This window comes from Gymnogyps californianus, chromosome 3, assembly GCF_018139145.2.
Source record: "Gymnogyps californianus isolate 813 chromosome 3, ASM1813914v2, whole genome shotgun sequence".
NCBI lineage: Eukaryota > Metazoa > Chordata > Aves > Accipitriformes > Cathartidae > Gymnogyps > Gymnogyps californianus.
Window position 1 is genome coordinate 19,113,435 of NC_059473.1, and position 13,207 is coordinate 19,126,641.

At 43.1% G+C, this 13,207-nt stretch overlaps 1 protein-coding gene across 1 annotated transcript in view; it reads right to left on the reverse strand.

Annotated features, from left to right (window-relative positions):
* Positions 1–54: 54 nt before the first annotated feature.
* The window catches only part of XDH (xanthine dehydrogenase), a 51,145-nt gene continuing 37,992 nt past the window's right edge, over positions 55–13,207 (reverse strand). Inside the window, exons 26-37 of the mRNA XM_050893438.1 lie at positions 11,443–11,634; positions 10,818–10,963; positions 10,135–10,216; positions 9,444–9,539; positions 8,583–8,711; positions 7,505–7,579; positions 6,571–6,623; positions 5,297–5,411; positions 4,576–4,641; positions 2,640–2,828; positions 1,165–1,332; positions 55–171 (exon numbers count right to left, since the gene is read on the reverse strand). Coding sequence (XP_050749395.1) covers positions 121–171; positions 1,165–1,332; positions 2,640–2,828; positions 4,576–4,641; positions 5,297–5,411; positions 6,571–6,623; positions 7,505–7,579; positions 8,583–8,711; positions 9,444–9,539; positions 10,135–10,216; positions 10,818–10,963; positions 11,443–11,634 — 1,362 coding nt within the window. The 3' untranslated portion in view covers positions 55–120. The remainder of the gene's footprint in view (positions 172–1,164; positions 1,333–2,639; positions 2,829–4,575; positions 4,642–5,296; positions 5,412–6,570; positions 6,624–7,504; positions 7,580–8,582; positions 8,712–9,443; positions 9,540–10,134; positions 10,217–10,817; positions 10,964–11,442; positions 11,635–13,207) is intronic.

Consider the following 13,207-nt stretch of genomic DNA (forward strand, 5'->3'; position numbering starts at 1 on the left):
GTGGATGAGCCACATGAACACAGATTTCCCCCCCCTCCCCCCGTTATAGTCCTACTGCCTTGTGGTCCCTCTGGTGTAAGGCCAGTTTCACGAGGAGAGTTTGCTCCTCAAACTTCCCTTTTACACACGCACAGACCATGGCTTAAAGGTCCCTGGCTCAGCAGAAGGGCACTGTAAAGAGAAAAAAAAATCAAGTTAGCAACAAATGAGGTTCCTGGTCCTGGGTTCAGCGTGCCCTGCCATGATCCCTTTTGAGGTGGGTGACTTTGTACCATTGAAGATCTGAGCTGATATCCCAGTCTTTCAAAACACAGAGATGTCTGTCTCATGGCGCTTCTGTTAGAGGCTGTGCCTGGCTCTCGCTGAAGGCCTGATGGTCAACAGTTTGTACAAATTCTCAAAACCATTTCCCAGTCCTTCTCCCCAGACAGTGATGCAGGTGTCAGGTGAGAAGGACTAAGATATCCAGGTTTTGCTGTTAACCACAGTGGGGTTCAAGCTGCCAAAAGCCTCGAGGATGCCCACATGGACAGACAGCTGTGTTTTCTGAGTCACACAGGAATCAGCAGGACTCTGTGCAGGGACCCACTCCTACGCAGCCCTGTCACAATACTGTAACAGAGGAGGAGCCCATGAAGAGACAGTGACAGGGTTAACTCCTGCACTCCTTCAGGTCAAGCCCACAAGCCTCTAAAGAGACTCCTGTGGTCTTAACATTCAGGAGAAATGAGCACTTTCAGTAACACTTTCCTCTCCCTCCCTCTCTCCCTGAGGGACGCCACTAAATCACAGAGTGGACCTGCAAGGTATGTTAGCGGTGATGATCCCCTAAGAGATGATAGTCAGGAGCATCAGGACAACAAGTCAGTGCCTTTGCTCTACAGACAGCACTTGGAGGATGGAGGGATGAACTGCAACTGCATTGATACTCTATGGCAGCCGTTCCTCCAATGGGAGCACTAGCAATGCTGGTCTGTGGATCTGTCTCATTTGGTGGCACGTTAAATGAAGGATAACACCCATGAAATAAAAACCATCTGCTTAAGCAGGGCCACAGCCTCTCCATCCTGCCCTAATCCCAGACCTGGGCTGCTGTGACCAGCACACACACTCCCTGTGGGGTAGGCTGGCTAGGGAGCAGACTATGAAACCAGAGGCGGTTACCATTTTGGTGAAGATGTCCACACAAGCATTGCGGATCCTCTCTGGGGTGGCAGGGCTGTCTAGCCTGAATGGTTCAGTCAGGCCAGAGTCCTTCCTTGCTGAGTAGATGGCATCTTTAATGGCATAAAACACTGAGGCAGACAGGAACAGAGGTGGCTCTCCCACAGCCTAGACAGAGCACAAGCAAGAGTGAGGCTGCAGCCCAAAACAGTCCTGGCCCTGGAAAGACTAATGAGGCTAGGCCCAGAAAGATCAGTAAGCCCTACATGACAATCAGGAATTGTTTGCATTCCTCATTCCTTCTTTGTAACTTCTCAGTCTCCCAGATATGATCAGGAAGGAAAGGCCAAGCCAAAACAGCCCCTTGCCTTCCAGATGTGAACCTCAGTCTACCAGATGTAATCAGTGAGGAAATACGAAGCTGAAATAGCCTCCAGTCTGCCAGGTGTGATCAGTAAGGAAAGACTGAGCTAAAACAACCCCCAGTCCATTTAAAGAAGAGACAGTAGGAAAACACAAGCTTTCTGACACAGCAAGGCTGTTATGAAGGAAAAAGGGACTAACCTACTCCCACAACCTTTTGGATGGTGCTAAAATTGCAGCAAAAGGAATTCAGATAAGGCAGTGGTGAGTTGTCTGGGCAGAGAGCGTGATGCTCCATCACTGGAGGTCCTTGCAAACCAGCAGGAATGCCTCCCTCAGGGATTACACCGGTATTATCTAGTACTGAGGTCCCTGCTAGCCCCTTTTTTCTTAATTCTGTCATCAGCACTAACCACCCAAAAAGTTCTCCTCATTGATGAAGATGTTCCTGTGGATGGAGGGGAAATGGGAAACTGTAAGGAGACAGGCCAGGCATATACAGATAAGGATGCTGGGTGGCCTCTCTAAACGCTCTGTTGAACCATAAGTAAAGCAAATTCATTGACGCTGTACATCCAGCCCTGCTCTGTGCAGCCCTCACTAACTGCAGAGAACAGCACTGACTGCAGTGGAAACAGCTGAAGGACACGTGGATTAACAATGGACCTTTAAGGGTGACATGAGCACTGTGAAACAGTAAAGGAAGCAAAACATGAAAACTCAAGTCACAAGATCTTGGTATACCAGATCTGGGGAAATGACACTGCTGGAAGTGTTATCTGCAGTGGTGGCTCTGGTGCCAGGGAAGGGCAACCAGGGAGCTGACATGCAGGGGGAGGCTGGCAGCCTCTGTTACAGCAGAACTGGCACAGCAAAGCCACATCAGTTCTCTCTAATGGACAACCAGGGTATCAATGTGCAGGTTATTTCAGTTCTTCCTAACTCTAAAGGATAGTATACATATTTCTGGTAAGGAATGGGAAAACATCCTGACCCCAGAATAAAGCCAGCATGACGAGATTAGCTATTTAGACACATGCATCATTACTTTATCACACTCAGCTTCGCAGAATTATAGAGCAGTAAGAGGCCTGCAGATCTCACAGGTATACCTTGGATGAATAAACCGCCTTGCTGTTTGGACAGTCACGGAGAAGCGACACATAGAATTCTGTTGGGATGTCTCCGAATGCTGGGATTTTGTACATCCCAGGCCCTCGAGTGTACAAGTTCCCTTCAGGAGAATAGCGCAGCTCCTCCATGGTGAAGAGCCCAAGGCCTTGGACAAATGCTCCTTCTATCTACAAACACATCCAAACAAGGTGACATTCTCTTTTTTGTTGTTCTTCTCTGCACAAGAACAAACAGCGATGATTTCCACCGGAGTTTTCAGCCCTCCCCTCCTGACTAATTTCCCACTTTTCATCTCTAAACCCTTGTCCCTTCTGCTGAGTACAGCTTGGCACCTTTGCACAATTCCTGTGTTCCCATATAGATGTGATTGCATTTCCCTGGCAGGTGAAGCAATTTACAAATACATGCAAACAGATATGCTGTAAACGCAGGACAGGAATTTTCTGATGAAGCAAGGAAAAAAAAAAAAATCAATGCCAAAATATTGATTCCTTGACAGGCAGATTAACACTGAATGAGTTGTACTTGCTGATAATTCAAAGGACAAGAAGACTAAAAGGACTGAAGATGACGTATCTGAAGACAATCTATTTTACGCTTTCTATTTCAGTATAAATACTTTCCTAAGTACTGCATATTCTCAGGTGACCAGCACAGACACCTGCAAAAACACTCCCATATCCATTCAAGTACTAAAGACTTCTTTGCATAATTTTTCTACTGTAAATTTTAGGAGAAAAAAATAAATGAAAAAAAAAAGAAGGGGAGCAGCTATGAGAGTAGGATGTGCTTGAACAACCCTACATGAAGAAGCTCTGCTCTCTGTGCCCACAGTGAGATCTGACAGGCAGACCAGTCTAAAGATTTGGCACAAACTTGCATTAACCCAGCTCTGTGTACTTGTGTTCTTGCAGTCATACAACATCCTTTCTCTCCTGTGCCCCCAGATCCTCTGCAGCAATTCATGGAAGGACACAGGAAATTGAGATCTCTTATGGGCTCCATGTAGCCCATCTCTTTACTCCCAGACCCAAACTGACAGGCTGCGAAGACAGAAAGGCTCCTTCCCCCTTGGCCACTTCCAAAAAACGTCTCTTTCAGAAAAAATGTTGCTTTCAAAGAAGTTTCATTTTAACTACAGCAGAGCTCTGCAACTCATGCTGTCCTGTAAACCCCAAACCCTGCAGCAGTTTCACTGGAGTTATACTATATCAACATCTAGAGTTAGCAAGGGAGCTAAGATGGCTAGATGAGCATATGCAAATGTCTAACGATTCATCTCTTGGTATATCAAACAACCCTGTGTTTATTACCTTTATTTGCTGAGAGGTATCATTGTGATTATTACTGCACAACATATAGAAGTAAGCTTGTCCCTGCCCAAGGAATTTGCAAGCTAAGTGACTGGTCCAACTTCCTATTGAGATCCTTACACAGTATCTACCACCTTACCTCTTTATTCACAGAAGAATTTTCACTGAATTAAATGGGACTTGATATTGACAGGAGTATAAAAATCAGGTGTGGGATTTAGTCTCACATGCCACGTTGTAGAAACTAAGCCTGGGATGAGGTTATTCCATCATATTAGTATTATCTGGATTCATTCCTTAGGCAAGGCAGATGCTGAAAAGCATCAGTGTGGTGGAACTGGAGAATATCCTGTAGTCTTAATATCCAAGGCAAAAAAACCCCAATAGGATATTTCCCTACATAATTCTTTGCCTATTGCATAGTTAAGTGTAGGTCAAACTGGTTTTCATAGCTAGCCTAAAATGCCTCACTGGATACCCAAGTTTAAAATGCTCTGTTTGCAAAGGCACAACCTGGAGAGGGATAATGGCTCATCTAGAAAAGCCTGAGAGTAGTGTGATCGCTTTAACATGGTGGAAATCGCAACACTATTTCACTTACCTGTCCTATATCTATGGCTGGGTTCAGACTGGTACCAACATCCATAACAATGTCTGTGCGAATGTTCTAAAAGGCAGAAATAAAGAATAAATCAGCACAGAACATTGAAACTGGTACACCATGGTCTTGTACGAGGAGGAGTAATGTGTTCAACCACTCTCCACACTTGGCCAGTGTTCAATAACCTATCTCAGCTCAACTCTTCATATGGACTTTTAATCTGAGTTCATCCCTAAAGTAAATCAAAGGAACTCACTGCATTTTTCCCCAGAGACCCAGCGGACCCAATTTATATTAGTTCCAAGCTGCTAGCGTCAGTGCTCTGTACCTGAGCATAACCAACTAGGTCAGATTCTGATGAAATTTTTTTTTTCTTTCTTTCTAAAAGTCTTCAGTGCTATTTTTAATGATTAACTCAATTCCAGTATGTTTCTGTTCTTTTGTGCTAACACAGTGCTGCTATCTCTTACTTAAGCAAATCCAATAACTTTTGCAATCATTCATTAAGCCTCCTAATATCCCCGCAGGGTAGATAATTATCATTTTATTATACTTTACGGATTGTTGCACTGTGGAACAGAGGAGTTAAGAAATTTATTGAAGGTCACACCAGACCAATGACAGAGCTAGGAACAGGCTGACACCCAGTGTTTGTTCTAAGTCCCTGTGAATGTTTTCTTCACCTAAACACAGAGGGCTATTTCACTGCTGACCCCCTCACCTTGTGGTCACCTGTCAGGCAATCTATCTCAACCTCGGAGCAAGCAACGCCATAACTGAAGTAGCAGAATGGTTTCCCTTCGTTCTTTTCAAAGTCGTAGCCAAGGTCAGGAATTCTTGATACAAAGAAAAACAAAACCACATTTCATTCCATGAACAGTCAAAATGAATACAAACACATTGCAGCTTATCGAAATCCTTATTCACTTTTGTTTCATCCCTTCCATCAAGCCCATGCAAAAATGAAAAGTGCAAACAACTATAAATGGAAATCTGCTAAAGCTGCTCTGTATTCCAAAACATGACTGGAACTATCAAACTATTTAGCCATCTTTATTTTCCCATGAATCTCAGGGCTTGTGATGACTATTATGAACTCATTCCCACCAATCCAGTAGCAAATCTTTTGCTTTTAGAGTGCAGTTGAACATTTCTTGGATGTCATTAAATTTCAGAGCATAATCAAGTTGAACCAGAAACTGGATTAAGCTACGAACTGATGTTAAGCACAGTTCCTGGCAAACTTTGTATCTGGCTACTTATACTTTATCTGAAAACTGGTTTATTAAAATACTGACAGTCACTTGGTTAAGAGAAAAACACATTTCAGACATGCAACAGAAATGAGCTCATATTGTATTTTAGTCCTAAATAGGCTCTTCTTAACACTGTGTTTAGTTTTTTATGTCAACCCCTCTGCCTCAAAGACGATGGATCTCTGTTTTCCTCCAGCAGTAAAGCTGACTAAGAAAAGTGCCTCATTTCAGGACTGCACAGGAACCAGCAAGAGTTTAAAGTGGGAGAATGAAATTGAAAACACTGGTATCTGCTCATGCCACAACAGACAGAATACCGCTCCAGCCAATTGCCGTAAGTAGCTTTGTCCTCAAGGACAACCCCTGTCCCCTTATTCCCTGCATGACGGTTCTAGTGCAACACTAAGTCACAAGGTCGACACAGAGCAGAGCCCCAGGCAAAGCCCTGATTTCATTTATGCCTCTTCAGACCTAGGTCAGCTAGAGTGAAGTTAGATCTACTTCAGGTTTACATGAGATCTGAACTTGGCCCCAAGAGCTGTGCTCCATCAGGAACCAGTTCTCCCCAGCCAGGAGAATGTTAACCTCAGCTTAACATTTCTTGGTAGGAAAGGGAATGCAGCCCTAAGTTAGAGCAGTGACAGGGGGATAGGGGCTGTAAATCCTCCCAGAATTTCCCAGGATGCAATCCATGCAATTGACTAAGAGCTGTGCCTCTGCAGTGTGAATGTTCACTCACCTATAAAACCCCGTGGCCGACAGGCTAACACAGTTCTCGTAGGCGGCTTTAATCTGGCAAAGTGAACAAGAGTTTGAAAACAGTAATTGTCCAACCAGTCCCTGCAAAATAGCTACCCCAAACACATTTCCAGGAGAGCATGAATAGAAGGTGTCCAGTGACAGACAGCTGTCACGCTACCCAGCACCAGCAGTGCCAAGGGAAACACCATGATGCAGCTGCTTCCCCAGATAGCCCCATCAGCAGCTACCAAGGGCAGAACTTGCCCATTGGCAGAAGGATAAGACTTGCTCTTGTTTGTTCGGCTCTCAGCTACAGATTAGACTTTCAACCTCAGAGACAAACGTTAAACTGACGGTCATCTTTACTTCAGTGAGGCCAGGGGAAATCCTATCCTGACTTGCAAATCACTAAGTCAAAACTCCTCCCATGAAGAGAAGAGCTTGGATCTGAAAATGGCTTGAGAGCCTTACAGCACACCAGTCTCTTATTATTGAGGGTACAGAGATATTGCAGCCAAGGAGCACTACAGGAGGTGGATGGCAGCTCAACAAAGAGTCATCTTTGTCACAGAATCCCTTCACTACAAATCAGGTTTCTTCCTGTCCAAGACTGTAGCCTGACTAGAAAGATATATGTAACCACTCAAGACTTTTATTTGGTCAGGTTTGTCATAGGCAGGCCCCAGGATCTGGAAAAATCTCAGTATTAAAGGCATAACTGATGTTTTGGGGATGACCTCTTGCAAGCTTTGGTTACTTCCCTCGCCAGGTTTCTGTTTCACTGTCTTTGCTCAAATCTTTGCTAGCAAGATACAGAAGGCCCGGAGGATGTACCTCCATACAGGTTGGATGTACCAAACGTACAGGGTTTGCCAATTAAAACAATCTCTGACAATGCCCGCTTGTCTCGTGACAGATAATAAACAGCTTACCCAGTCTTCCCAGGATCCTTTGGGATTAGACTGTTTGATCGGCTCAAGTCTTTTTAAGATAGTCTGACATGCATTCTAGAAACAAAGAGAGAGAAGCAATATTTTAAGATTTGATAAGTCAGCTTATAGTATTAAGAGCCCCACACGAATTTCAAAGAACCTTCTGCTTAAATCAATATTGCCTTTAGGACTTTGGCATATCATAAAAAGGAATAAAGTTCACTAACAGGTGTTTTGCTATATAGGAAGAAATGTTGACTGAAAAGGATTTTAAAGCAGATTGGCTGTGCTGATAGCAGAAGGGAATCCCAAATACAGCACAGAACTTTCTGGACCATGACACAATATATCAGAAGTCCACCCATTTATACAGTAACTTTATCTGTACCAAGTCATAGCAGGACATCTTAGCATATCTGGCAAGATGATCCTGTAACACTGAAAAAAAAAAATATTCTTGCCAAAATTCAACCTACTCAGACAAGCTGTGCAGAGAATAAAAACAGCCTAATGATTTTACTTTACAGGTTACACTTCCCCTTTTCTTTAAACCTGAGAATGACCAGTACTAAATTCCTTGTCACATACCAATGCATATATCTGCAGGGTAACTCCACCATGTCAGAGACAGTCATGACCATGTCATTGCTACAGAAGGATGTTTGCTCTGAGTGTATCAACACTTAGAGATCTTTGGTTCTGGAACACAGCCCACAATCCATCTGCTATTAATATTTGCAGCACAATATATTTGTTATAGATAAGGCCGCATTAATTACTGAGAAGCTAGCTATTTAAATGGACGCTTTGTTCTGTTCATTTTGAGTAATCGCAAACACTCCATTTTAGAACTACAAAATGACTGAAGGAGAGTTTCGCACAACTTGAAAAAAATACAGTCATTCATCATCTAACACCGCCGGTAGGTACAGCAGGTAAAGAAGTTATGAGGTATCCTTAGCCTGGAATTGCCTTTTGATGGTTGTTTTCCTTAAGCAATAGATAAATACACATCAACTTTTCATGTTCTGGAGTCATAGCTTATAACCCACTAGTTTAAATAACTCAGTTTCCGTACATGGACGGCCATTCCATTGATGTCCGCACTGACAGATGCAGCTGTCGGGGAGGTATTTGGGACAGTGTTCGTGCTGGTCTCACTGATGTAAATTTTGGAGGTGGGGATTCCCAGTGACCTGCTAGCAACCTGCAGAGCAACGGTAAACAATTGGTAAGCAGCTTTTCTTACACATTAGCATTATCATTCATTGCTTACCCTGCTAGGATCCACACTGCAACCTCTACCCTCTCCCGTCCTAAATTTCATTTTTCTTGAAGACTCAGTTGATTCGGTGACTGACAGCTAGCCAGAACATTGTTAAGTTTACCCTTCACAGACTGAATGTGTGCAAGCACATACACGTACACTTTTGCCACAATGACAGACATTCACTTCACTATTGTGAGACTAAATTCTTCTCTCAACAATTATAAGAATCAGAGGATAAAGAGCCCTATCAGATTTCCCTTTCATTACCCTGCCAAAGCAATGTTGCTCCCTTAAGCCTTTTTAACTACAAAGGTGTTAGCATATGCAGATAAATATGTTTGCAATACGACTAATTTTTGTATAAAATATATGTAAACTGTAGTTTTATGGGATGAAATGAAATTGCCAGAGAAGCTAGATTGTAAGCACGAGCTGCATTATCTACATAATAAGAGTTAAGATGATGAAGAATCTAATTCTCATACTCAATTGTGATAATACTCTGGAAATCTAGCACTGCTGCTGAAACAATTAAGAGGAATTAGTCATGTTTTGTTACCCTACGCATACACACAAAGGAAGTGTCAAGCTGTCTGAGGCAATACTATAGAGTGAGTGTAATATTCCTGAAAAGATGTCTCATTCGGTTAAGTCCAAACTCATTATTACCTGAATCATTTTGGTGTGAAGTCCTTGACCCATCTCAGTCCCCCCATGCGTAAGTAACACAGAGCCATCTGTATACACATGGACCAGAGCTCCAGCCTATAAAAGGGAACATTAATCCAAGAGTCATCATAAATGAACTAGTGAAGTACTTAGCAGATTTCAGTTACAAACTACAGAGAGAATTAATTTGGAACTAGACCAATGTTGTTCTTTGGTGTAACTAAAGCCACTAGTTTACACTTGAGGTGCATTTGGTTTAGTCTCACCAGCTCACTAGAAGTTCCAACAACAAAACAAACCTCAGTCATTATTTTCAGCTCAGAAAGCAGGTGAAGTAACCCAAACCTGCCCCTGTGAAACAAAGATGCACCCTTCACCTGAACTTGCTAACACCACTTGACCACCATCAAGTCAGGTCAAACACAGGAATGGTGTTTCAACTATTGAGGAAGAGGGACTAGGCAGGGAAATTAACATAATACCATGGAAGCATATACTGTCCAAAAGACACCACAATGCAGCTAAACTGGTAACTGCTGTGTCGCTCATTTTGGTTTGAAAAACGTGTGCTCTTTCTTAACTAATTTACTACTTCTCTGAAAAGCTCCAGTTTGGTACAAATGGAGGAGGGCCTGGGGGAGGCAGCATAAATCTAGCTTCTCTACTGAAAAGATGAATGAGACTTACAGACCTGGTTCAGAAATGGGATAGTGAAACTGATGCCAAATTTCGTAGGAATGATGCACATCCCTCTCTTCTTCCAGCGATTCTGCCTGCAAGGAAAGAACGTTATTCGTATACTCATGAAGCTTTCATTGCAACTCAATACTATGCTTCCCTCCAACAGCTTGGGTATCAAAGCAGAAATGAAATACCTGAATGCAATATAGACTGTGTTAATCAGGAATTTTTATGAAAGATTGGCTTTGTTTATGGGTCCCAACAAGAAGAAAACCAAACTGAAGATGCTCCCTTAGGCATTATAGAAGCAATTATCTGGACTATTAACTATTCAGTTGTAGATACAAGCCAACTAAAAAAGACTATAAGGCAGTGGAAAGCCTAAACAAATTGCCTTGATAGCCATTTGAAAAGCTTAGCTGAACTTAACAGACCCCCTCTCCTTTGCTACATTTCCCTTACAAAATCATGTCATGCTAGGTCTGATTCCTGCCTTATTTAAGCTACCAGCTCACTGATAGAGGTTTCTTTCCTCAGTATCAGTGAGCATGAAGGAATTTCAAAAAGAGAAATTTTTAGAAGTCATTCTGCAAATGTAAGGTCTGACTTCACATCCCTCAAGTTGCTAAGAGAACTTCAGAAGTTAGTAGGCAACAGGTGCACCCAGTAACAAGACAGCTCCAGAACACCTACTTGTTGAATTCTTCAATTAGTTTCTTCCTGGCATGATAGCTAGAGCTTGACAAACATTCATCCCAGCATCTTCGTAGAGTAAATCCCTCCAGCTTTTGGTTAAAGTGAGTCAGGTCTCCTTCATGATAAAGATTGAGCTTCCGCACCTTCCCAAAGAGACATATAAAGGACATGCCAAGTTTAATGCTTCAAACTAGGTCTTTTTAATGGGTGACATCAAAAGCATGTTGGTTCCTAATTTTATTCTTCTGCTCACTCTACAGAACAATAGAATTAACAGACACATATCTGTTTATGGGAAAATGGGGACTAAGACGTTAAGGCTGGGAATTTTGAAGAGAAATTGGGACTTAAGCACATTGTTAGTAACATTAAGGTACCTATTTTTTTTAATATTTATCTTTAAAACAGGTGTTACACAATTGAGGCTACTGAGGGAATTTAATGAAGCAGAAGATAACCCATTCTATAATGTGGCTGTCATACAGAAAGTTTGAGATCCTGCTAAGGGCTTAGCAAACATGAAGCAAAAGTTCTTATGCTTAATAATTTTCTGTGGTTGTGTCCAGTTCTCAGAGCTTGTTCAAAGGCAGCACTGCCCTGAAATGTGTCAGTGGATCTGTACCTCCTCAGGTGGCAGGCCACACTTCCGAGCAAGGTCGCTCATCCAGCACTCAGCAATCATCATTCCTTGGGGCCCTCCAAAGCCACGGAAGGCTGTGTTGGAAGGCAAGTTGGTCTTGCAAATAATACCCACGCTGCTGACATTGGGGATGTTGTAGGAGTTATCCAAATGTAACAGGGCTCTGTCCATAACCTGGTGAAGAGAAGGAACAGCGGTGGACACATTTTACATGAATCCCATCAGACTTCTCACTAGCTGCCAAAGCCAGGCTGGAAAGCTCTGAAGCTAATTTACAACAACCAGCACTTTCTCTTGCACCCTACAGTTCTGCAGTCAACACAGCTGGATGAGCACTGAGGCACAGCCAGTACTCCCTCCCATTTGCAGTGGAGTGTGTCCTGGTTTTAGCTGGGATGGGGAGGAGTAAGCAAGCAGCTGCATGGTGCTTAGTTGCTAGCTGGGGTTAAACCACAACAAGTGTCAAGTGGTATCCTCCTGAAGGACAGGACAATAAGCACACTTCTCTGTTGACACTTATGACCCTGGGACAGATTGAGCTTCAGAGTCCTTTGTTGGCCCTGGGCTCATGCTGAGCCAAACTCCTACTAAATGCCATTACCCATCTGGAAGAACCAGAATCTTCTTTTAATTATACTGAGTAATCTATTACTGGAAAAGAAGTCTTGCTGATATCAGGTGACTCAGCAGCTGGGCTATGGCAGTAAGGGCAACTACATGAAGCAAAGATTTTCAATAGCTACATCTAAACTGCAAGATCCGAGATCTCTGTCCACTAATTGTCCAAACTGGGAAAGGGCCAGAGCTTCTTTCTGGCTTGTGTTCCCAGATTTCCCTTCCAGCAGCAGCACAGAGAGGAAATTATGCACATCCCAACTTTATTTCAACATGGAGCACTTTCCAGTCCCCTGATTCAGACACAGTCAAAAAGACAATTCACATAGATGTACTCTCAACCAGGCCCTCAGTTTATGCAAAGATACTGGCCTGTCATTCTGCTCTGTGCAGCACCAACCACATTGCTAGCATTGAATGTGGCTCTGGTAGAGCGCTCTTGCAGTTCTCTCCCACTGAAATGGATTCATTTTTGCAGAAAATTATCAAAGACTCAGTGGACTAGTGAAAGGGAGCTAGAATAAACACGACTGACGCTAGCCTATTGGGCTGGTCACTCACACGACAGAGAAGGAGAGTTTTTTACTCATCAGCACAAAAATTCTTGGAGACAAACTCAGAACTCAGGCCCATTCTTGTCCTTAGTGCTTGTGAACCCAGTGTTAGCTTTAGCCAGTCCTTAACAAGCTTGTGGATTTAGGCACTCTGCCCTGATCAGCCTATTGACTTGGACGTTTCTTATTCCAAGGAACTAGCTTTCCCCAAAGGTGGGGAACTGTCACTCATCTTGCATTGTGCAACAAGTTTCCCATCACAGCCCTCTGTAATGCAAAGCAAACTTTCTTGATCCTTTTGCCTAATCCAAGTTATTATAGCATCAATAAGAATTATGTGGCACATGCCAAGGCAGGTCAGTTGGCTCAGAGAGCAGTTGTAGAAGCTCCAAAAACCCATCAAGGTCTGTTTTCAGTCATAACGTAACTGTGCTACATCCATTATCATAGAATCATATAATGGTTTGGGTTGGAAGGGACCTTAAAGATCATCTAGTTCCAACCCCCCTGCCATGGGTAGGGACACCTTCCACTAGATCAGGTTGCTCAAAGCCCCATTCAACCTGGCCTTGAACACT